Consider the following 25,256-nt stretch of genomic DNA (forward strand, 5'->3'; position numbering starts at 1 on the left):
TATTACTCCACCTGATTGGTAATCATGACATGGAGTGGGGCATAAATCCCTCAGACTGCTGCTGGTTAAGATAGAGGTCTTTGAAGGAACACAGTGATTAGGTGACCTTGGATGGAGCATGGAAAGGGGGCCAGGCGAGAGGAGGCTGGGGGGATGTACTTTTCTATTATTGGCAGTATAATGACACATACTCATGCAAATGAAATTCACATACATAGGCTACAGTCAAACCAGTTACCACCTCAGAGCCCTTACAAATGTGTTGAATGATTCTTTACAGGAGTGTAGGTTACAATGGACTTCAATAGTCTAATCAGCTGAAAATATAATGCATTTTATTTGCACAAATTGAGATGCCATAAGTTTATCACATTTGCCCAAATTCAATCATGGTGTTGTGTGAAGACTGTGGCATAAAGAAGCAGGTTTCCTGCTTTTCTGGGTGACCAACACACTGTGTTAAAGCTCCCAAATTATTAAAATGGCAAACCTTCACAGTGTTTAGCATGCATTGTCTAACGTCTGTGTACATGCATGTGATTAATAAAGATCATCAAACATATTTCATCATCTGCCATTTAGTTGATGATTTACACTGACTAAATTTAATTTGCAATTGTATTGTCATTGACATATACCTTTTAGAGTAAGATAGATGTTGCACTTTTTGTGCTTTATTTATATTTGGTTTCTATGCAATAATATAAATATTTAGTACTAATTGTAAATACATATGATTATTCATTCAAGTATGACCACCTGGAGATTAATTAATAATACTATTAATAATTCATAATTTGCCCCCCACACCTGTGCAAAATTAGATGAAATCTATATAGCAATGTTGCATGTGGAGTATGCCGATGCAGATGTAATGTCAATTGTAGTACCCATGCTAAATAAAGAACCTGCTAGGGAATACATTTTCCTGTCAATCAAGTAGCTGTGTTTACAGACATATATGTGGACTTTTTAAGCTCATATCTTTGACTGGCATCATAAATTGCAGAAGTCTGTCAACACAAGCAGTAAACACAAAATCCTCTGATATCGAGAGTCTCAGATACTAAAAATCAGTCCTATTTATAGGTTCATGCTTGTAAAGTGAAGTGCTCTCATAAAAAGTGAGACATATCTGTTATGGTTGATTTTAAAATGTATAGATCTACGAGTTTGGATGTAAGCATTCTGTACCAACAAGCAGGACAAGTAAAACACTGTCACTTACAGGTAGTTACATGCTGTTCTCCAGAAGAACAGGGTGAATAGCAGCCAGGAGAATAAACAAGGTGTTTTTGAGCAAAGTGAAAAAAGTATCAAAAGGACAGTCTTTACAGAAATGTTGCTATTTAAACATGTGTAACCGCAGTGTGAATGTTTCTGTGTTGACAAGGTGTGCTTTGATCACATGTTGGAAGGGTCTGTGTATGTGTTTATTGAGCAGCTGCACTTGAATTGGATTAAAATTTTAGACCATTATAATGGCAAAAGCTAAATAAGGGCCAGAGGGAAAATAACTAAAATTATATAATTTCATAAGACAGAGATCTCACTGCTTTTTAGAGCCACCAACCAAGATGTTAATCCACCTGGTTATTATTTTATAAATATGCTCAATACAACTGTTTATTAGCCCAGTCCTCAAGACCCACTTGTCTTGCATGTTTTTTTGCTGTAGACTTATTCTTACACATTTGATCCAATTAACAGCTACACATTAACCTGACATCTTAATCAGATCAGGTATGAACAAGCTTGGTTCAACAATGCACTTGAAGACTTTTAAAAAACATGCATGTGGAGTAAAAGGGCAATACAAAGCACACAGCTTAAGATCAGTCTTATGAATCATTCATTGTTTACTGGTACAGGGATTTATGCCAAGGAGCAGGAGGCCGTTCTACCAATGTCTTCTGAAACATTTCATATGGCGCTCCCTTTTAATAATTTGTTGACATGGCCCTGCTGTTGTAGAGAAAATAAAAGTGACCTCGCTCTGTGGTGAAGGTCAGGCAGAAACTAATGAACGCCCCAAAGTCTTACAGCATTGATTTCTTACCCATTTCATGGCAGGAATGCAGAGTTGTTCAGCGTTGCCATAGGGGATGGCCCCGGGTACGAGCTGGCGTTTCCCAGAGCCAGATATTCCTCAGATTCTGTAAACACAATTACTTCTCTCTCTTAGTACATCATTATTTTCTTTCTTTTCTAACGCAGCTTGCTACTTTGAGTTGTCTTAGTGACTTCTAAGAATTACTTTTTAAAAGAATTCTCGGATTTTATCACGAAGAAATTTGAGTGCTGCAGAACTGTCGTGCCCATATAACTATGGGCATGCGTCCAGAAGTGCTGTGACATTCTGAAATCATTCATCAGTGAGCAGCGTCACGGTACTCTCTTCATATTCTGATCAGACTTGACGTGGATGGCATTTAAGTCTAAATACCACATGGCATATGTCACTTCTAGAGATACGCTTGTAATAAAGATTCATTATGCAGGTGTGAGGCATCATTGAGATGCATCACACTACATTGCATCTTTTGGCAGATTAAAGATATGAAGATTAAGGGGGAGACTGCATTATACTGTTGTTATACTTAATAACCTGCTTAGTTTGGCTTATAGCCCTATGCTCATCCATAATGCATATGACCTGCAGCTGGCCAGGACGCTAAGTCTGCTCTGACAGTATGAGGGGTTTAAAATCACTAATCTATGTGCATGTGTGTGGATGGAGGTGGGTTTCTCGTGTGTATGTATGTGTTTGTGTGTATGCACTTTCAGACAGAAACTCTTCAAGTGCATTTCATTTTTGTGCCCTAGCACTCTTGTCCTCAATAACTTGTGAAACATTTATATGTGATGTATTTTAACCTGTACGTTTGATTTATGTTATACAATCCATGTATCTTTGAGCAAAATATTCCACCCTCATATACTCAGACTGTTATATATCATCAGTCTGACATCAGTGCTTATTTTGTTTTTCCCGAAATATATATATAAAAAAAAGACAATGAGAATTGCATTGTGATCTGCTGAGGCTATAGGCTAGTCAATAAGATTTCTGTTTTTAAAGGAATAGTTTTTCTCTTTTTGAGAAATATGTTTATTCACTGTCTTGCTGAGAATTAGATAAGACAATTAACATCACTTTCTTATGTATGGTAAATATAAAGCTACAGCCAGCATTCAGTTAACACAACGACTGGTAACAACAAGCCTGGCTCTATATGAAGGTAACAAAATCCACCCATCAGGAGATCACATTTAGTAGTTGTTAGTGATGCATTAACTTCTTGGAGCCTCCCCTGACAATTTCACTGCAACATCAAAACTCCAGGAGGTTATGTGCTGGTAGGCAGATCTGAAGCAAAGCATTAGTTTGTGCAGAGCACTGAAGCTGGGCCTATATTCGCTGATTGGTATTTGTTTGCAATATGCTTCACGCCATGTAACTTCGTGTTTTTACTGCATTTATTTTTTGGTCTGGATTAAGAAAAATAGATATATCATTTTATAGTGAGCTTTTGGAAGGTGGATTTTTTTTTTTACCATCAGTCAGAGCAGTCTTTGTGATAAGCTAAGCTAACCTGCTTGTACCTTCATATTTACTGTATAGACATGACTGTGATCAGTCTTCTCATTCAGCTCTCACCAAGACAGCATGTCTATTCATTTAAATTTTGCTATGCTGGATGGTGCAAAATGACAACTCTGTAGTGGAGCTCTTACTCTTTTATTCTGCCTCCAAAACCAAGGCATTTCCTATTTGTTTCACTTATAGTGAAAACATGTTACCTTAATGCATACCACATAACCGCAATGTCCTTGGTTCAATTTCGACTGGGGATTGTTTTTTCCTGTCTGTCACTATGCTGGCAACTATAACATAAAGCCAAAAATGACAACAAAAAAATAACTAAATCGTCACAGCTGAAACACATTACAATTTATACCACCAGCTGCAGTTTTTAGTTAAGAGCTTTTTTTTTTTTTTAGGTAATTAGGTAATTTTCACAATTATCTTTGTGTCTGTGTATATGTTTTTTATGCTTGCATAATTTCATTTGGTTTCCAGATATATTCAACCACTATTTTCTCTTTCCTCCCACATTGGTTGCTGGTTGACCTTGAGGATCCTGAATTCAACATAGGTCTAATGGACTATCACTGCCCTGACAAGTGCACACATAGCCTTCTATGTAGAGTCGGCAAGTTGGATGAGCTGCAAATAGCTTCTTCAAGAAGCAGCTCGTTCTCAACCTGCAACTGTAAGATAGGCCTGAGTGAGGAATATTCTCAGATTTGCTTTTTTCAGCTGTACGACATAGATGACGTTTAATTCACCACTCTGAGCTGTGTACTGCACTGCTGCTTTTATAACACAGGCTTTGTTTGAATAGGCCTGTAGCTTACGACTTATCCACTGAACCATATTGTGAACTGTGTGTCTGATGCAATTCAGGGGATTGTAATGCCTTAGTGGTTTGTAGCTTACCTCATTGGAATATAATATTGTTTAGAAAGATAAATGAAGACCTAAGCTCTAATGTAATTCAGAGTTTATTAGGACTAAGCAAATAGGAGTGGATGCTATATTGTGCAGGATAAAAAAAATATTTGTTGTGCTCATGTTGCAGAATACCGGACGTGTTTAGTAAAAAAAATTGATCAAAATATATGCTGCAAGGAGTGCTGGCTGGTCCTCCTTCAGCAGGTCTGCTTGCCTCCAAATAACTCTTTGTTCCTCTGAAAATATGGCACATTTCAAAGGCTCAATGGCTTTAATGAGCCAAAATGTTGTGCCAGTGGTGGCTGTTAGGTGTCAGGAATGAAGCTCATGATAATATGCCCAGCTGAGCGCCACTGTGTGTTCCCTACTGTTATGGTAATGGAACCAGTTTTTTTGTTTTTGTTTTTCTCTACTCATTGAAAGCGGCTGCTGCTTTTTTTTTTCTTTCTATTTGCTATTCTGGCCATTGCCACTCATTTGATGTTTGTAAAGAATTATCTGCAAAATACATAATGCTGTGTAATATGGCACCTTGATGTATCTCATGCAAATACAGCAGTATATGGAAGAGGAATAAAAGAACAACAAACTTTGTTTCCCTCACTTGTGTGTTTGTCCCATTATTGTCTGCCACAGATGCCGCGAAAGTGCACTGAAGTTAAGATGAGGCTGTTTGGAGAAGCAAAGAGGGAAGATGAATTGACATAAGAGGTCATTTGGTTGCCTCATATTTGGCCCTTTAGCTTTCAAGGTGAAGTAGCATGAAAGGAGATAGAACATCAATAGGTAACCGGGCTGCTCCAAGGTTCAGGGGCAGTTTCTTTCATGGCTTCCATCGCTAGCTGTGGACATGGCCCTTATGTCACCAACCCTCTGCTTTTCAGTGACGATCAATTCAGCTTTTAAGGCAAAGGAGATTTAATTTAAGCAAACTGAGCATGCCTGTGCCAACCGCAAGCCCAGTGTGTGTTTATTGATGTCTTGATATTTTTTGAGAGAAAATGTAAATAATGTAGTCAACATATTCAGGTCATATACAGCTAATTTATTGTGTGCTACAGATGTTATGTGTTTATAAAGTGCCAGTGTTCAGACTGGGCTACTTGTTAAATGTGAAATAATTACTTTTGGGTAGTAATTAATGTCACAATACTGTGTGACCCTAATTGTTTATTCAGTCAAATCATGCACAGTACATCATGTTATTAACTGCTGGTGTGGTATTAATATTTACTGCAATGATAATCAGTGTGCATCAATGTTGACAGTTTAGCTGAAGTTCCTGGTTAAAAAAAGCATATTTGACTGTAGCAAAGTATGCTTTCACAAAATTATTCTGTGGTATTATGAGGTTAACAGTGGTTTGGGAAATAATTGGCAAGTTACATTTTTATTTTAGTGCTTTTCCCTTGTTTAGAGGCAAATTAATGATCATGAACCTGCTCCTCATGCAATAGGTCTCCCTGATTGTACCCCTTGTTCTACTCAGCAAGAGATGCATTTTAATTTTGTTTCTTTAAAGGTTTGTTGGCTTTGGTGTGCAATTTTAAGAATGTCCCCCTTTAAAACCAGAAAAAGAAGGCTTTGAATATTTCAAAAGAGACCTTGATTTAAATTGTAAGATTTCAGATATATTGCATCATTGGGAATAGGAGAGGCAGAATGGATGAGATGTTTGACCTTTTCAGATTTGTCCCTGGGTAGTGAATTTGCTGGAGGGTGCCAGGGCAGGGAGCAGCGGTGCGTTGAATTATCACTCTCACTGTTCAAACGCTGCAGACCTGATCTCCCACTTGCTCCACTCCCACCACTAATGGGTTAGGAACACACTGGGAAAAAGATGGAGATAGAAAGAGAGAGTGGGAGGGGGAGTTAGAGCCTGTCTGATTGTCTTCGGGTTAAGCTTGGAAACAAATTATCGTTTTTGCTCGCCATTGAGGAGAAGTAGCGGCAGGTCACATTGTGGTGTTGAATCTTTAGAAAAAGCTTGTGTCATTCTGCAGAATGATCGAGCTGAGTCTCTGACAGCTACCGGCAGGAAACATGTCAACACTTTGACAGATGCTTGCTATACTGAAAGGCTATGATGACTTTTTAGTTGACTGGGCTTTCACTGAACTCCCCCAGTCCCACCATCAAATGAAAGCACAACACCAAGGAGGCAAAAAGATAAGAACAAACTTGCCAAACAGTTTTGTAATAGTTTGCCAAGGCGCGAAGGACATCATGTCTTTGTTAGAGGAGAGTAGCTGTCAAAATCACAATGCTGGGCAGCATCTGTGCAGTCTGTCTCTTTTGGTAGCATTTTAATCTTGTGTAAAAACAAAAAAAGATGGCCTCCTGTTCTGACAAAGACTTGTGGTTTGCAAAATATATGCCACTGACAAAAGGACATACTGTTCAGTACAGTATGGATTCCAGTCGTCCTTCAAAATGTACATACAGCATGATGCTGTAGCCTCTTTAAAACTCTTGGCTTTATCTGTTTCAATGAGTTTAATGCTACCACTGATGATGATATAATAATAATAATAATAATAGTAATAATAATAATAATAATAATTTTGCTTATGTCAGTGCCTCTTCACCAGATCCATTAACATGCGGTTCTACAAAAAAGTCAAGGTGAAGCCACTTCCTCTCCATTAACGCTCATGTTCAAGTGTATATCCAATACACATTTCCTGCTAAAACACACAATCCACCTGTCCACTATCATCACCTCATGCTGCATCTTTTCTGTCTCCTTTTTCCACCCCTTCTTCATGCCATCCAGAAGCCATCTTGTGTGACGTAGGGGAGTTTCACTGTCATGACGAGGAAACCTGCATCCCCGAGGCCTGGCTCTGCGATGGCGAGCCGGACTGCCCCGACGACTCAGATGAAACTGACAAAACTTGTAAGTCACCCATTCCATCCATTACTCACTAATGTAAAACTGACATATGGAATTCTGCAACAGCACCTCATTTGTCACTGAGTGTCACCTTTATAATATAAGGGCTCGTGTTAACATGCATTTAGTGATGTTCCACCAAAAAGGTATTTTTTTTAGTATCAAACACTTCCTGCCTGCAGGCTTGAAAGGTGTTAGAAGTATGTGGTTTCTTCTGTCACAGAGACCAGCAGCTGTGGTCATTTTGAAGACATGGCGCTCACTCACATCTTGTTTGTAGCTGTGTTGGAAGCAGGCTACAAACGAAGCAGTGTGTTTAAGTATACTTTGGCAAAACTGAGAGTGTTTGAAAGACACTTTTTATCCAGGTGAACAGCAAGATTGTGCTGCAGGAATGATTTGAGAAGTTTCTATAGACATTTTAGTAGTTGTATTTTTATATTTTAATAAATGGCCAGCATGGTCACCAAGTCCAATGAGATGCAAGTATTTTCATTTATGTTGTCTATAGATTTCTATAAACTCTATGTTTTTCAGTGCAACAAAATGGGCTGTGCCTCTTACCATGCACATTCAATTGTATGTGTTTCTATAATGTCAAACTATGATGAAAAATCTGTCCAGATTGTGATATAATGCCAGGCTGACTGCTGGGCTTGAACTTTAACACTTGATTCAGCAATTGGGATCTTATTTTAAAGTTGAGCAGATGAAACTGTGACAGGCCAATCACTTGTTACAATGTTAGCACGTTGCTGTGGTGTTTTGTACTGCGTTTTCAAGAGATTTGTTGTACTTACACATATCACACAAGAGATGTGGATATGTGTAGGCATGTGTGCTGTCCTGTTTGGACAGGACAGCACATAAACAACGAATCATTTGAGACTAAAACAGAAGTCTTGCCAGTCTTGTTGAAAATTGGGTGAACAAGTAGAAGTGCTGTATTATGCCTGTATTATGCTGCGAAGAATCCACTTGACATATCCGACTGCAGCCATGTAAACCTTCATTCGTCCTTCACATCAGAGTAGGTTGTGGCATGCATGCTCTTGGGTATTATTTACTCACTTCTGGGACATAGATTTCCTTTAATGGATAAACAGAGCAGCAATTTCATGTTATTATGAGCTGAATTAGCCTTTTTAAATCATAATGAGACTGTCACTGCCACACAGTCTATCACAGCCAAAAAAAGGCAACAAAATCAAATTATTAACATTCACTCTAGGTTTGTCATCAGTGTGAGTTATTGGGTATAATTAGGGCTTTATAGTTTTGGCAGTGGCATCTGCGCTTAAATTGACCACAGTGCACGATAATTATTAATGCCCTAGTGTGCAAGAGGTCATATATCAAGTAGGCTACTTGAGGTAGGTAATATTTGTTGCAGGAAATGATGGAGGCCTCACTGCTTATGGAAAAACAACATAATTACGGTCACCAGCTGTTAATATGTCCATAGCTGCTTGTATGCCCTCTGATTGAATACAATAGAGTGGTGGCTTGTTGAATGTTGTTGATGCATGCTGAGATAATACAACATAACCCTGTGAGGGTGTGACACTGTGGAGTCAGGAGGTATAGAAAAGAGATGGAAGGATGGAAAGTCTTTCCTCAAGACACAAAAGCAAATGTGGATATTGTGCCAAGTACTGTTGGATCTTTTCCCTTCGATGCTTTGTTGATAAAGTCAGTTGCTGTTTTGCTCAATATATCAGTCCACCTTTAATATCTTGTGCTTTTGTTATTGAATGCCTAGTGTTTTTCTCTAGTTATTGCAAACACTCCCCCTCTTGTGTGCCAGATTCTTTTCCAATGAAATGCTGTCTAGGAGTGTTTAGAAGAGCAAAGCTTTTAAAGGTGCAGTGTGTAACATTTAGGAGTAACATTTGTGTATAATTTATGAATTGTTACCTTAGAATGAACCGTTTTTATCTAGAGAGGGAGCGAGTCCAGCGCTTTTGCAAGTTATGTGGCCTCTGTAGGTTCTCCTACACACTTCACAACCTGTTCTCTTTCCCAGGTTTTCAAATACAGACATGACCAGTGTTCAGTTGGTTGAAATCTGCAACTTCACCTCTAGATGCCGCTAAATCTTACACACTGGTCTTTTAAAACGTTGAGTTTATTCATCATGAGGAGTTGTACTCTCCTGTGAAAATATAGTATATAGTAGTAGTATAATGTCTTCTGTATTTCTGGAGAGAGCTTTCCAAAGTTTGAAAAAATGTAAGATCAAATGTTTTTGAGGTGATTAAAAGGGTCCGTGTATGTTTTGGTCATTGGATTTTCCTTTCAGAAACGAGTATTAAAAAACAGAAAACGAGTGGTTATTTGATTTTCGTTTTAAAATACAAAAATTCAAATTGAACTACAAGGCGTTTTTCTTTTTCATGGTCAAAAAGGGATGAGCGAAATTTAAAAATTATTCGATTTTCATTTTCTATTTCATATAACAAAAAATAAAATCACTAGAAAACAGAAACGGAAAAAAGTTTACAGTTTACATTTTTACAGTAGCTCAAATATAAGAAAATATGGAATCTGGAAGTATAAATATAGGACATTTATTCTTCAATTTCTCCACATTGGTACAGTAAAAATGCTTGATATTAAGCATGCTTGTAGTCTTAGATGTGTAGAAGTCAAATATATCATCCATAGCCAGGAATTATTGAGCAAAGTGTTTTTACAGTAGCTCAAATATATGAAAATACCACTTGGAGGTACAAATATGGACTTTTATTGTTGAATTTCTCCAAATTGGTACAGTAAAAATGCTTGATATTAAGTATGTTTGTAGTCTCATATGTGTAAAAGTCAAATATACCATCAGTAGCCAGGAAACACTGAGCAATATGTTTTTACAGTAGCTCAAATATGGTCAAATATGCAATCTCTGGAGGCATAAATATTTTGGCATTTCTCCACACTGGTGCAGTAAAGATACTTGATATAAAGTGTTTTTTTATTCATCAGGGGCGCATGAAACACTTTAATGTAACATATTTTAATTATAGCTTACGGCTCTAAATACCTTTATTTTGAAAACCAGAAGTAAATACGCTGTTTCTCCGCATTTACCATAATGCTGAGAATACTTGTACACTCGAAATTTAAGTGCGGCTGATTTGACCATGGAGATCGGACTCACGGCTGGATTGACCGCAGTCTACTAGTCTACTGTTTCTTCTACACAGCACGGTCCTGTAAGTGACAACATCCGGTCTCAGAATATGAAAAAACAGGCCTTTTTTCTGTTTCTGTTTTCTAGTGATTTTATTTTTTGTTATATGAAATAGAAAATGAAAATCGAATAATTTTTTAAATTTCGCTCATCCCTTTTTGACCATGAAAAAGAAAAACGCCTTGTATTTCAATTTTAATTTTTGTATTTTAAAACGAAAATCAAATAACCACTCGTTTTCTGTTTTTTAATACCCGTTTCTGAAAGGAAAATCCAATGACCAAAAGATACACGGACCTTAAAACATTAGCAAAAAACCCACATTATTTTTGGTGGATAAAGTGGTTGTGGATTAGTTTTTCTTCTTTCTTCTTTTCTTTTTTTAACATCTTCTTAATGTCATTTTTTTTTACTGTATGTAAAATTGAGTATACTGGAGCCACATTGGCAGTTTTCAGCAGATTTCTGATATATCTCTGATTGGTTTCTCTGTCACCTATGATCTTGTTCACCGTTTGTGAAACATGTTTTAAATATAATAGATATAATATAACCTCTACATGGTTCCTGTGGGCCAAGTCGTATAATCTCCAGAAGGCAATTAATTATCACTTCGATTAATGTTGGCTCCATTTTATTTACAGTGCCTGCAGAAAGAAGCCCTTGCATATTCATCTAAGGAATTTAGCACAGCTCATTATCATGGATTATGTATTGATGGAAAGGGGAATTAGATCAGCTTTGCCCTGCAAACAGAAGGCAGGATCTGCCTTTTTAAATGATAGCAAGAGCTGTAATAACCTGTGAAAAAAAAGATATTTTATATAGGATAATATGCACTGAATGAAGCAATGGTGAATTAAAATAAAAGTGCAAAAATCATGGTGTGTGTTTGTTATAGAGGAATTCTTTATCTTAAGAACAATGAAAGGTAATACATTACACTTTTGTCGTCTAGAAATATAAAAATGTTGGTGCCACTGATGGCCTCTCTCCTCCCTGCTCTGGCTCGGTCAGGGAGATGTAATCACTGCATCTTCAGGGCCTGTGGGGAAGAGGGAAGGGAAGGTGGCCTTGGATTGCAATACCTAGAGACTAGAAGGAGGCACCGGTTTATCCGCTCAGCCGCAGGCCTCTCGGGACTGGACAGCTGACGACAGTTATTCAGGGAGCCGGGAAAAACAGCCTGCCTTCAGGAATGGCTAAAGAAAACCCAGCAAAATGGCAATTCTCCAATCGTGTGCAGTTCAAGCAAACACTTTATCTGCAGTAAAGAGTCAAACCTCTAGGATAATCACATTCTTAGTTTGTGCATCATACTTACAAGGACGTCTAAATGTCAAGGCTGTCTGGGGACATACAGATCTGCTGTTTGCTGTGCATTTGAGATAAAGTTGGACAGCCATAATTCACTTTCTGTAAATATCTTTTCTTGTATAATTTTATAAAAACTGTCAGTACTAATGGCTGTCAGCATGCAGCTCTCTCCCTGTATTGATGCTACACGCTTGCAAACACTGTCTTAGTACTTAAATCCATCATGAATCCTTCAGGAAAGGATTTCATGGACTTTTGGCTTGTCTCAGTAGTGCTGCCATGAGGAGCTTTGTGAATCTGGTGGACGTGGAGACCAGTGAATCCTTTGATTGAATTGTCACTCCCAGAGGAAAAGACAATAAAAGGGGTCAGCAGCTGACTTCAAAAACATGGTCACAGAAGCTGTGTTTCATGGCTATAGCTTGGCTCGACCCAATCAACACCGATGTTGATCTCAGTGTCCTCAAGGCACAGGGGAGGAGAACTGTTCCAAGACAGCTCTCTCTGGGGTTCTTCCATTTATTCCCCTTCATCGACAGGGGAAGGCATGTCTCCTCATGCCTTCCTCTGAAGTCCTCAGTTTCTCTATACTGGAATCATCAGTATCCTACAGAGAGCTTGAAAACAAGCAGCATGATCCAACACAGGGGTGCAGGATCTTATTCTCAAGGTTATGCTACTAAGTATATTTTTGTTACTGACTTTTTGTGCCACGTAAATAATAATGGCATCCAGGCAATGTTTTAGGAATTATCTACAGGCATGAGCCCGAACATGCTGTCTTTTGCCTACTGTATACTTCTGTCTATAATGTTTACAAGTTCCAAGTTCATGGTTTCGGTTTCCTGTCCCACAAACACCACCTGTTCGGCACCAAACAGCAGACACACAAATTTTGCAATTAGCTAATGGCCAATGTCTAGCATTCAACAAGGTAAAGATCACAAGATCAGGAGTTGGGGGAAACCAAAGCAAGGTTAAAAATGGAGTGAATAATGACTTTAATTTGTCAGGTGGTCAGACACACTGCAAATTAATACTAATATTTCTCCATGTTTGCTAAACATGTTCACACAGCAGTTTTCAGACAATATGTCAGTGTTGTTTTTAATAGATAATAGATAGTAATAATAATAATAAGTAGATACTTTTGCAACTTGTAAGGTATGTATTAAAAACTGCTTATGGATTACAGTTGTTTTCCTTTGTTAGGGTCATGTAGCCAAAAGACATTATCATGCAATAGTATGTAGTATAAAAAACATTTATCATTATTGAAGTATATTTTAGGCAGTTAATCATGATATAGATTTTAGGTCTTATTATCCAGTACCATTTATTTTTGCCTGTCTATAATGCATACTCATGATTCCTGCCTAATCTTAATAATACTGTTATTGTCATGTGCATTTAGAAAATAACCTTTATTGCCTTTATTGATCACCAGAGAGGAAATTCAGCATTTCTCTTATTGTAGGAAGCATTCATTTTTAAAACGCTGATTCTGCAGAATTGTCTCATATGTCTGATGTAGGGGTTGGTATGTATAAAAGCTTTATTTTTGTTCGTCTGTACGTTGTTTTAGCTCTGCATGTAGGTACAGTGAGATCCTTTGACAATCACAACTAGATTCCTCTAACCATACTCGACCAATAAACTTAATTCTCATTGTAAAGTACATTTGTTAGATGTTAAACTCACATTGCCATTTAAACATTTGGAAGTAGCTGACAAAGCCCCTGTGGAAACACATAAGTGCAGAGAATATTTGATCTGTTTGTCTGTGATGAAGCTGCAGTAACTATAGTCAGTGTATTTTGGGTTGCCTATCAACATCCTGCAGGGTATTTTATCTGGCAAGTCCCATATTGAAATAAATGTATCACAAATGTGTGTGGTTCCCATGAGAATTGGCGCCAGCAGGACGGAGGTTTAGGGGGTAATGTAGCGTAGCACCTTGTTATTGAGCTGAAGGACAGGGCCTTTTGCATTATGTAACGTTTATTTTCCTTCCTCTCCAGCTCTCTCTCCCCACTGACATGTAACCCTTCTGTTGAATCATCAAAAAAATCTGAAAACATGCCAATATTACAAATGCATGTTTACTTTTAAGCATCACTTCTGTATATTCACGGAAAGTGCTAGAATCAAGAATCTTTGAGACCATTAAATCTGCATTCTGCTTTCACATTGCTGTCTTCTGTTAAGATAGTCTTCCCAAGTTATTAGAGATGCACAGGTTATGTTGTCATCACAATATTTCTACAACATTTGATGTGACTGTGCATGTTAGCGCAGCAAACGTTAATTGGATATCATGTTTGGTTTCTCAGCCCTGCATCTGACACCTGGATTTGATTTTAGATCAAATGTACAACATTGTCCTTTGCTATCAACTTATTTAACCTGCCACACATGTATCTTGTTTGTCAGCATCTTAATCGGCTGTCTTGCAGCAGGAGGCGTAAGGCTTTGAAATAAGACTTTTAATTTACTGTTTCTCTTCCTCTCCCTACTTTAAAGTTGGAACAGAACTCATGTACACTTCCTCAGGCATGTGCCATCTGTTTTACCAGTAGTTTCAGTAGGCGGGGGAACTGACACAACAAATATTGTGTGTACTTGTGTGTCTGTGTGCTTGGGAGGCAGTGTATACTTTAAAGTGTCTGTGATTAAGATCATCTCTTCTCTCAAAATGTCATAGATGTAGATGTCTTCCTCTTTGCCCTTAACATATAATTTGCTCGTATTCTTTATTCAGATCCCCATTAGCTGTCACTAAGGTAGCAGCTACTCTTCCTGGCTGGAGTCTTCTCCTTGCTGTATTGCTCTTGTTTCTGCAGACTCAAGAACTCACATTTCTGTATGTTTTAGCATTTGTCTTAGGCAAAACCATTACTGAGAGAATGAATTCCGTTGCCTGGTGACAATCTTGCACCCGCGCCATGTCTCATCCATGTCAGAAGTGATGCACTGGGAGGAGTACATTACTGCTTTGTCTTCGCTCTCACAGCCCCCGTCTCAACAGTTAAGCTGCACTGACACATTTTCCCTTTTGTATTCCCTCCTAATATGAGTATTGTAAAAGACAGCGTCCCAGGTTGTCACCTAAAGAACCAAAGAAAAAGACATATTTTAAAACTTGACGTGCTTGCTGTCATGGACCCAGTGTGACATTAAAGTACTAAAGTCTACATTATCTCCCTGCTGCTGCAGCAGAGAACAAAGCACCACAGAAAAATGAGCTTTAACTCAGAGCAAACACAGTGACACATACTTACCATGACACCCAATGAGAATGAGCGTGTAACATCACTATGATGAGTGCTGTTCATCTCAGTTATACAGTAGCCAGGACTTGACTCTTAATGAGCACGGATCAGTGACATTGGCCTTTATTTATTTATTAATCATAAATAATGGGTAGTGTAATAGATAGTGATAGGAATGGGCTAATGCCTTCTCTTATAGCCACTCTATAAACATGGTCATAGTCCAATGATTATTTCGAGGGAGCTGGGTTAGTGCCAGAGGATATTTAGAGAAAAATACATGTCCTCCCACTCTCTGTGTGTATTATACTCGAACCATGGTCCTCATTAAAGATGCCTCCAAGCCAAAAAAGACTTATTTACTCGCTTATGATCAATTAATTTATACTATAGGCCAGCACACCAATTTTTGCCCTGAAAGACATTACATAGCGTGAAATATAAATAAAGGCCAAGGTCAAGGCTTTTTTAACCAAATCTATTATAATTTAATAGAGGCATCCAAGGCCAAGGGATATAAGAACTTTTTATTTTTATTTGAAAGACATCCGTGAGAGACACCGCTCTACAAGAAAGTCAGAGACAGCTGTAGGACACACTTAACGTTACTAGTTGCCCAACAGTTAGTCTGGGTTGAGTATGACTGGCCCTGGTGATGTCCAAGAAATAAAGTTAGAGCCTTTTAATTTGCTTTACTAGTCAGCTTATGGATCAACAAATAAACTTGTTGAAGTCTGCTATTGCATTAAAGTTAGCTCTATGAGTCTTAACATCAGCCTTACATTATTTTGACCATTGGATACCTATAACATGTAAAAACAGTATCATATATTACTTTTGGTAGGTATAATTGATCAACTCTTAATAGAAAGACATGCTACTATTTATTACTGAATCACATCCCCCAAACTACATTTTGTCATTACCTAAGGAAATGCCCCACACCCCCTCCATTTTCAGAAATGGTTAAGATTTGGTTAGGTTTAGACACAATAACTACTTGGTTTAAATTTGGTCAACATAATGAAAATATGCTTGTATAAGGAGTCCCTTATACCTGATGGTTCTAGTGTCAAATAATATTTCTGCAGTGGGTTTCTAAAGTAATGTCATATCAAGTTTGGGTTTGTACATTACTGTATGTGCCTGTCTGAGCATTTGTTATACAGAATATGTTTTCTGTAACACACCAAATACGGTGTGTAGACTGTGGATTTGCAATGCATGTCATGAATTCAACATGACCAGATGATGATATGGTGACATCCTAAAAAAAAACTTCATTCAACTTTATCATTACATGATAATCTTATTGCACCAACAACATTAATTTAGATACAATTATTTAAATTCTGTATTTATTTCTATGATGAAAGGATGCCAGCATGTACACTGTATATTATACTCCTAATGAGATCATTCTTCTCAGTGAATATTGGTTCTAGCCTCTCTAACTACAATTTACTGTATGCATTATTCATTTGAAGCTGGCCCCAGAACAATTAGATTGGGACATTTGCATAATGGTTGGTCACAAAAGTATCTCTATTGACTAATTATGTCGCTGTTTTCCAAATAATGATATATCGGCCTTTTTGTTGTTTTTTGAATAGTGTTTCTGAAGTGCAGCTTTTCTATATTGTCCCAAGGCTGGTCAATTGTCTCTGTGGACTGATGTATTGATTGTTTATTATACAGTAAAGCCTGGATGTCACAGATGCCAACACCTGGCTTCATTCCACTCCACAGTGGTGACATTTTTCCTCTCTTTCTAATAGATTTGATTGAACACTCAGCATAATTTACAGCAAAAAAAAAAAAAAAAAGACACGCAGGAAATGAGGTGTCAGAGGCATTCTGTGCATATTACTTTCATGATTTTGCTCTCATTTACTGCACCCAGTGCATATAACATGTAGCACTTATATTGATTTGCATTTCTGAGGTGGTCGATTTTGAGTGAAACCATGTATTATGCAGGAGCAAATCACACATTTTTCAAATGTTAATACAAAAGAATAGGGCTACAATTAAGCAATAATCCCCAAGAGTGCCTAAAACCCCCTTAATAACACATAATAATTATTTCACCAAGCAATGTAGTTCTCTGTGCCAACTGCTTTACAAATCTGTGGTAACATGGAGTGAAGGTCATTAGGCTCTCCAATATACCTAATGTTAAGAGAAACAAAATGTTTTTTTAAAAAGACCAGTGATCAAACATGCATGCTACCCACACAGTGATATTTTTACTAGCGCAATTAGAAGTGTAAGATGTAGAAACATCAATCAATCAAATCAGAATTAACCATAGTCTATTTGGCTGAACCAATCACCAACTATGATGCTACTAGGGATGCCATGAGAACTGATACTTCGAGTAAGTCAATGCCAAGTCAGTTTCCATTCTGAAAACTTGATGGTACTTTCTACAGCACCGTAAATACCAGCTGTACAGGTGTTTTACTTCACTCCGCTGTTCTGGGTGTGCAGGAGCTCAGCCCCGCCTGCAGAGACACATGGCTCTTGCTCGGAGGCGAGACAGCGATGGAGAGCTGCACACTCGCAACACTCCTGCAAGTGCAAAACAAAAGTCCTGCGAACAAAAAAGCCAATAAGAGCAGGTACTCGACCCAGCATAGGCCAATATAATTTTTTGTTAGAGTAAGTAACATAGAGTGTGTAGAGTAACCAAACTACAATGTAACAAAAATATATTGGTTGCAAGTGACAACAGAGCCAGGGAAAGGTGAGCATAGGCTACAAATAAAGACATGCAAGCTAGCAAAAGTTACAACGGAACTTACCACATATCGGTGGTGTAGTTTGTACACTTCGGATGGAGATGAAAGACTGGTGGAGTGGGTGGCAGCAACATGATTTATTTCTCCAATGAAGCGAAAGCACATAGCAGGTTCCCTGACTGCTCAAACATAACATAAACCCTTTTATCTTCCTCCTCTATCCTGTCCATCTCTTTGAGCAACTCATCCATGCTTAGCCTACCCAGTAAATCTAAATTAACAACAAAATCTGGCATTTTTCAAGAGTTAGTTTGGCACAGTAATACTGATGTAATGCAGTCACAGGTGTGTGTTTATAGTGTATTTTACAAAGCGGATCAGCCAAGGACTATCAGTTTTGTAGTTTAAAGACAAAAAGGCCAACATGGCATTACTTTAGTATTAGTAGAACGACCTACATATCTGTATGAATGCTGCCTTTTAGATGGAATGCACACTGTGAACATACTACACAACAATATTGGCAGAATTCCGCTTTTAGTAGAACTGTCACAAAAAATACATAGAGGCAGTCATATACAATACATCTTTGTCTTTGCTACACCTATTGTAATAATGGGACATGTTTGCATATTATGTCCATTTTTGTTTACTCTTTGTTTGTTTGTTTGTTTGTTTACCTGTTGTTACCTAGTTTAGAGTTTAACAAATAAAACAAATCATCTAACAAGTAATCATGATTTGAGAATCTGATGAATTTGCAGTTTCTTAAAAACATAATGTTATTGGCTGTTTTTGACTTACTTTTTGTAGTTTTGTTAAACAGCAGTAGAAAGTAACAAATGTTGAGTAACGTGCATAAATGTTGTTACTTTATTAGTAATGAAAATATTCAAATGTGTAATTCACTAATCACATTACATCTACTGATCCCAGAGATGCTTTTCAATGGGTCATTTTAGGGGGTCACTTGGGGCTTGTTCATGGAAGTTGGATGGGAGGGTACATTTTGTCTCTCTCTGGTCGTGATGGTCAGCCTCTGCCTAAAGAATAGGAATGCACCTTCCAGTAACTCATAGTTGCTTTATTGATATGTTGGGTCTTGGTTGATCTAGCTAGCTAGCCTCTAGAAGACCATATTCAGTATTAACCTGAGTTTGTTCAGATTTGGAGGCGTGTGTAAACCTTGTGTAAAGCTTTAATGTGAGAACTGCTGCATGCAGTCACCAGGGCTAAGCTACTATTGATTGTAAATGTCATCAAACTGTGGGATGGTTGCTTAACGCACAATGTTGTTTTTATTTCTATTTGTGTACAGAACATGTGACCTTTTTGGTGTGGAAGCTTTTAAGTTGTTGCAAGGCAGGAGTTATAAATAGTGCTGTAATGTGAAAGTATTGTACTGACTACTGCTGTTCAGTAATAGCTACAATAAATAGGTAATCATGTGCAATTGTATTGGCAATCCTGGGTTTCTGTAAAGGATTTTATAAGGACTATGGTCTAGACCTTCTCTATTGAAAACTGTCCTGAGATTACTTCTGTTATGATTTGGCGCTTTTCTGGGGGGAGGGGGGGCAGCAGTAGCTCAGTGTGTAGGGACTTGGCTTGGCCCATCACTCTACCATCTCTCTCCCTGTTGCATGTCCACAATTGCATGAAGTGTGTATTTCAGCCTGTGTGTGTATGTGTGTGTGTGTGTGTGTGTGTGTGTGTGTGTGTGTGTGTATAAAAAAAAAGAATGAAAAGAACAATTTTCCCTAGGGGATTAAGAAAGTATATCTTCTTCTTTACAAATTAATTGAATTGAATGAAATAGTATACATTTTTCAATGTATTTTTGTAAGTTGGATTTGAAATGAAACTGACTGAAACTTATTGCGGGTGTACATATTTACTGTATATTAACAGTGGTCCATAGTGTGTAAAAAGAAAATGCAGTACAATACAGACACACAATGATCCTTAACATACAGACAAGCCAACCAAGGAAGTCTTCAGAGGGAGGGAATGTTTTTGATTGGCCAAGTCAGTTTGGCCTCAGTTCAAGTCAGCATGTGGTTCATGTGCTGAAGACCAGAGTGAAGGTATAAAGCTGCCAAACAAGCAAGAACTGAAGATGGCTGCAGTACAGGCCTGGCAGAGCATCACCAAATGCTGGCCATGCATATCCACAAACATGCAAAGGCACACACATTTTCCCACCAGGGAGTTGTTCAGTTCATACTGTGCCACTGGTTGCTTCTCTACAGCTCTATGTGATTAGTTAGGAGTTAAATGATTGCTCATTGTCCTGTTTATATTAAGAAAGGAGACCAGACCTATATATAGTTTTGAACCTATGGCAACCCCATCTACCTCTGAGCGTACTAAAAATCACAACATTTAATCCTGTCCTACCAGTTTGTTTCCTTCATTTTATGTGAAGAGTTTCTGTCTGTGGTTTTGACGTATTGAAAATATTACTATGCTTCAGGTCAGACCAATACAGCAAAATAAGCTCTTTTGGCTGAGTACAACATTTCAAATGCTACAGATGTAAAGGTCACACAGGAAAATTATTATTATAAAAAGCCCTTTGTGTTAATCGCTGTGCCTTTTTAAAAGCAGAACATGGTGGGCAGAGCTGTAGTTTATAGTTGGCCATAATGTTACTGAACTCAACAGATATTGGACGTCCTCACAAATAGACCCCAAAGAGCCCCTCTGAGCTGTGTGCTCAGCCCCCTTCTTTTAATGTTGTGTACAACCACATCTGCAATCCTAAAAATGGAGAGGACTCTGTTGTGAAGTTGTTGACGACACCACCATCATCGGCTGGACAAACAATGATATATTGATGAATTCATATTGACAGGAACTCAATAATCTTGCCGAGTGGTGTACAGAGAACAACCTACTGCTCAGTGTCAAGAAAACCAATGAGTTGATTGTTGATTTTAAGAAAAAAGAAGACACACATCCGTGTCTACAACAGCTGAGGTGGAGTTGCTGAATAGTTTTAGGTTCCTGGGAAACAACATTATAAAGAACCTGTCATGGACATCTCTACCCTTGGTAAAGAAAGCTCAGAAACAACTGTATTTTGTTCAGGAAAATAAAATTCCCATGCCAAGTTAACTTTTACAGAGGAGCAATAGAAAACATCTTGACTGGAAGCATTACAAATTGGAATGGGATGTGCACACCCAAGGACAGGAGCACTGTGAACAACAAACGGGATGAAAACAGAACCCAGATCATCACTGGTACCCATCTACAGAGCATCAGTGACATCGGTGAAGTAAGGTGCCTGCACAGACCCAGCTCCCATCTGGCAATAGATACAGAACTACTCTATCTGCTGCTGTACCAGTGGACAACAGAGCAGCTTCTTTTCTCAGGCTGTTAGACTCCTCAAAGGGACTACAACTTGCATTGTGTTGTACAAAAAAGCACAAAAAAATAATCTTGTGCTTTTATATTTGTGCATTTTAGTTCACTTTGTTGCCATGGAAGTGGAACTGCATATAACAAGTTAAAAAGTGCATCACCACACATCCCAAATTTGTCCAAGGATGTTTGCCTCAAACACTGAGTTAGGTACAAACAGCCCATACACTCAAATCAAGCAGAAACATGGGGGAATAATTTGCTAGTAACAATGGTACAAGACAATTGTAAATATATCATCCCTTTCCATCAGTTATTCAAGACCCAGCATCATAGAGCCCATACATTTTATAATCCAAACATCCTTTAAGCATGACAACAATGATTTCACCACAGACAGACAACATGCAAAATGTTCACTGTTTTCCATGAGTTCTGATTTAGCTAACATAAACACACACACACACACACACACACACACACACACACACACACACACACACACACACACACAAAGAGGCACACAAGCAGAATGACTGAAATATTCATGCCTTTTAAACTTTATATTTATTCTTCCACACCAGTGACACAGTTTATGAGCCCAAAGATTAATGTTAACAACATTGCATCACTTCTTGGAACATCTTCTCTGTCATGGGTTGTTTTATGAACTGTATGTCCTTGAATTGTATGACACTACTGTAGCTACTAGTTACTAGTTAACAATGTTTGTCTTACAAAAGCAATCTACATTAAGCTATAATTTTAGTTTATGGATGTGTAATGTAACCTAACCACGCACACTATAATAGTCACTGCTTATGTTTGTTGTGTAACTAACAATAAAAAATATCAAAATGTGTAAACTTGTAAATTCCTCTTTATACTGAAAGGGGGAAAATATATTTTATTGTCTACTACTTGAATTTGTTATGGTGCATCAGGCAGTGTGTCAAAAGGTTAGTCATTACATACAAAGTAGCTGCACGGAAGCATGGTGCAAGGAGAAAAAGCTATTGCTGCCTCTGCTGTTTTTCTGTTGTTTTGGCTTTGGTTCAGATTCACCAAAATAATGTTTCACTGACATCATGCTCACGATAGTGAGATAGATCAGTGATTTATGTATTAATAATAATAATAATAATAATAATAATAATAATAATAATAATAATGAGGTCAGGGTTTAAAACGAGTGCATACAGTAACTAATGTCATTGTAATTGTGGGATTCACCAGAAAAAAGCCTTTTGCCATTATAAAGCCATTATGGGATGTCTACATTGGTGTTGCCTTAGGTCAGGCATTGGGGTGCTACTTTGATCACAGAAAGAAAATGTAATCGTTATTTTTTATTTCTTAGGGATATGATGAATCCCTGTACATAGAAGTTCAATGAGCTTCCCCTGCTGATTGATCCTCTGTTATTTTCTTTTAGGAATTAATTATTCCGCACAAACTGGCAGTGGCTCAGATTAACATGATTATCATAATGAACATAGCTGTTGAAATTCTCCCCTAGAAGCCTCTCATTTTACATTAAATAGAGGTATTAGTTTGGCCCTGCTGATTCCCCCTTATTCACTCCTCAAAGTAGGCAAATAGCAGCATGATTTTTAATTAACATGTCCTAAAATCTAAAATCTTGCTTGCAGTCCCTACAGTCTGCTATGTTCATTAAACTCACAATGCAGTTTGAGAGGTGAAATATGATTCGGCATTCACCCTTTAAGCTGACCTGTTGTACTACACAAGTAATTTCTTAGAATGTTTTGCGGCAAATTATATTTTATGTTTGGAGGAGCTCATACTCAGTACATTCACAACACAAATATATCTTTGCTTGCAGCAGTGCCAGTAATATATGTGCAGTATTTAGACTAGATGGGGATGTTTTATTTAATTTATAGTTGTGTTATTGTAAAATAAGACATTAATAAATATTGATGCTGAACTTAAATGTTTTCCGCTTTAACTGAATAAGCATATCACAGTATTTTTTTTTTTTCTGTACCCTACCAAGGGAACATCTGCCTTCCACTCAAGGTGTTATGATTAAACTGGTATTTAACTGGTAAGTGTGGTTGCCCATTCCATCTCTGGACATTATTTATTTATCAAACCATTACTGGGACCATGCAGTTTTCATCTAAAATAATTGGAGATTTATACATCAGGAATTGCCTAATACAACAGGGACCTGCGGTTCATATATATTTTTTTCTTTTTCTGTCTGTCTTAAGCCATTTGTATTTCAAACTTTGACTGCAATTCTAGCTTGCACAAGTGTATGTGAGAGTGAAAGTGGACAGAGATGCAGAGTAAAGTGATTTTCTTGATTTTAAAACATGGCCCGATTTCAAGCAAAATCCCAGCTGTCAGTGAAGCTCTGAAGATATTTGGGAAGTTGAAACATTTTCAACGACATGAAGAAAAAATTTGTCCTCAACTCAGACTCAAACACCAAACTGCATTTGTTTGATTCTGATCATGCATTTCCATTGACTTGAAAAAATGTCTGACTTTGGCACCCCTTTGGTAATAAAAAAAAAGACATAGTGGTAGAAACTAGTGCAGGCTGATCAATCCCTCCCACACCAATGTGACCACCGAGATGACTACAGGCAATGTAGACTGCACCCCTTTTTATTGAGATTATAAAATCTTTAAACAAGTTATACATAAATACACACATAAAAATACTATACTAAATATACATAAATATATGAAATCAGTTTCAGAAGATATTTTTTTCAAGGTTGTCAGTGCATTTATTTAAACTAAAATAATACAAATATCTGAACTGTCAGTGCAATACTGTAGTAATAATATTTATTTGCTTCTGAAGATGCTCATCTCAGAGCTTAGCCCACTAAATGTGCATTTTGTTTGTTTATTTGTCACATTCTTCAGAGCTAAAACAAGATATTCCAGCGTTGGTCAAACTGTAAATAGCTGCACTGTGGATCGCTTATGAGGATCTTATATTAACGGAACATTCTTTGTAGGAAGTTGGATTTAAGCATTACTCTGCACCTTGGAATGGCAAGCTAAGGAGAGAAAAGCTCCAGTATAGCTGTCAGAGGATGTATTACATGATATAGTGCACTATCCTGTATATACGACTTTGAGCAATCATCCAACATAGTACAGTAGTTTGGGAATTGACAGAGGAATTCCGAGCACCTCAGCCGTTGAGAGACCATCTGTGTATCCCTGCATGACAGATCAGAGCCACTGAATATTCATGCGCCATCCCTCCCCTTATCACATTAGATTAGAACCCATGTGGCGAGAAAGCAAGGGGAGAGGCTGACAACGCCGTTACGTTGTCAGAGACCCTTACAGCTGTGTGTTAAATAGTACATTTGCCAAATGGACAGTGGGCTGAATGGTCTGTGACAGTGTGTCCCTGTTCTGTAATGAGTGAAAATGTCCTGTCTATTTTAAAACAGTTACACATGAGGGATTTATTTAGGCTTGATTCCAAATGTGATTTAAGAAATGTTAGCCTTTCAAAAATGATTTTTTTTTCTCCTTTTCATTTTTATATAATGATTGCTTTCATAAGACCAGAGTATACAGTAAATACATGCACACTTCAAGGCCATTGGTGATATTTTGAAAATTGAATCCTCAGTGTAGAGTAAATAATGACAATTTAGAAAGAAGATTAAGCCTTTATAATATGTATTTTTTCATAAATACTGTATGATGGATGGATTTACAAATAGTTGTTGATGTACATGAAGTCTGAAAGGAGTGCAAATATCAAAAAGTCCATTCCACAAGGAGCTTGAAGAGAAATGAAAGGAGCAATGCTTTAAACACTTTTTGGAGCCTTGCAGATGAGGCTGCCAGTTTGCTCATGTATGAAATATGAACTCTCAGAGACAAGGTCACTTATATTTGACTTACCTAAATATGGCATAAAAATAGTGTGAATCAC

General features: G+C 37.7%; 1 protein-coding gene across 1 annotated transcript in view; it reads left to right on the forward strand.

Moving 5' to 3' along the window:
- The window catches only part of LOC127365947 (low-density lipoprotein receptor-related protein 1B-like), a 241,426-nt gene that overhangs the window by 57,517 nt on the left and 158,653 nt on the right, over nt 1–25,256 (forward strand). Inside the window, 1 exon segment of the mRNA XM_051404535.1 lies at nt 7,296–7,418. Within this exon segment, the coding sequence (XP_051260495.1) occupies nt 7,296–7,418 (123 nt within the window).

The sequence above is a fragment of the Dicentrarchus labrax genome, unplaced genomic scaffold (genome assembly GCF_905237075.1).
Source record: "Dicentrarchus labrax unplaced genomic scaffold, dlabrax2021, whole genome shotgun sequence".
NCBI classification, from domain to species: domain Eukaryota; kingdom Metazoa; phylum Chordata; class Actinopteri; family Moronidae; genus Dicentrarchus; species Dicentrarchus labrax.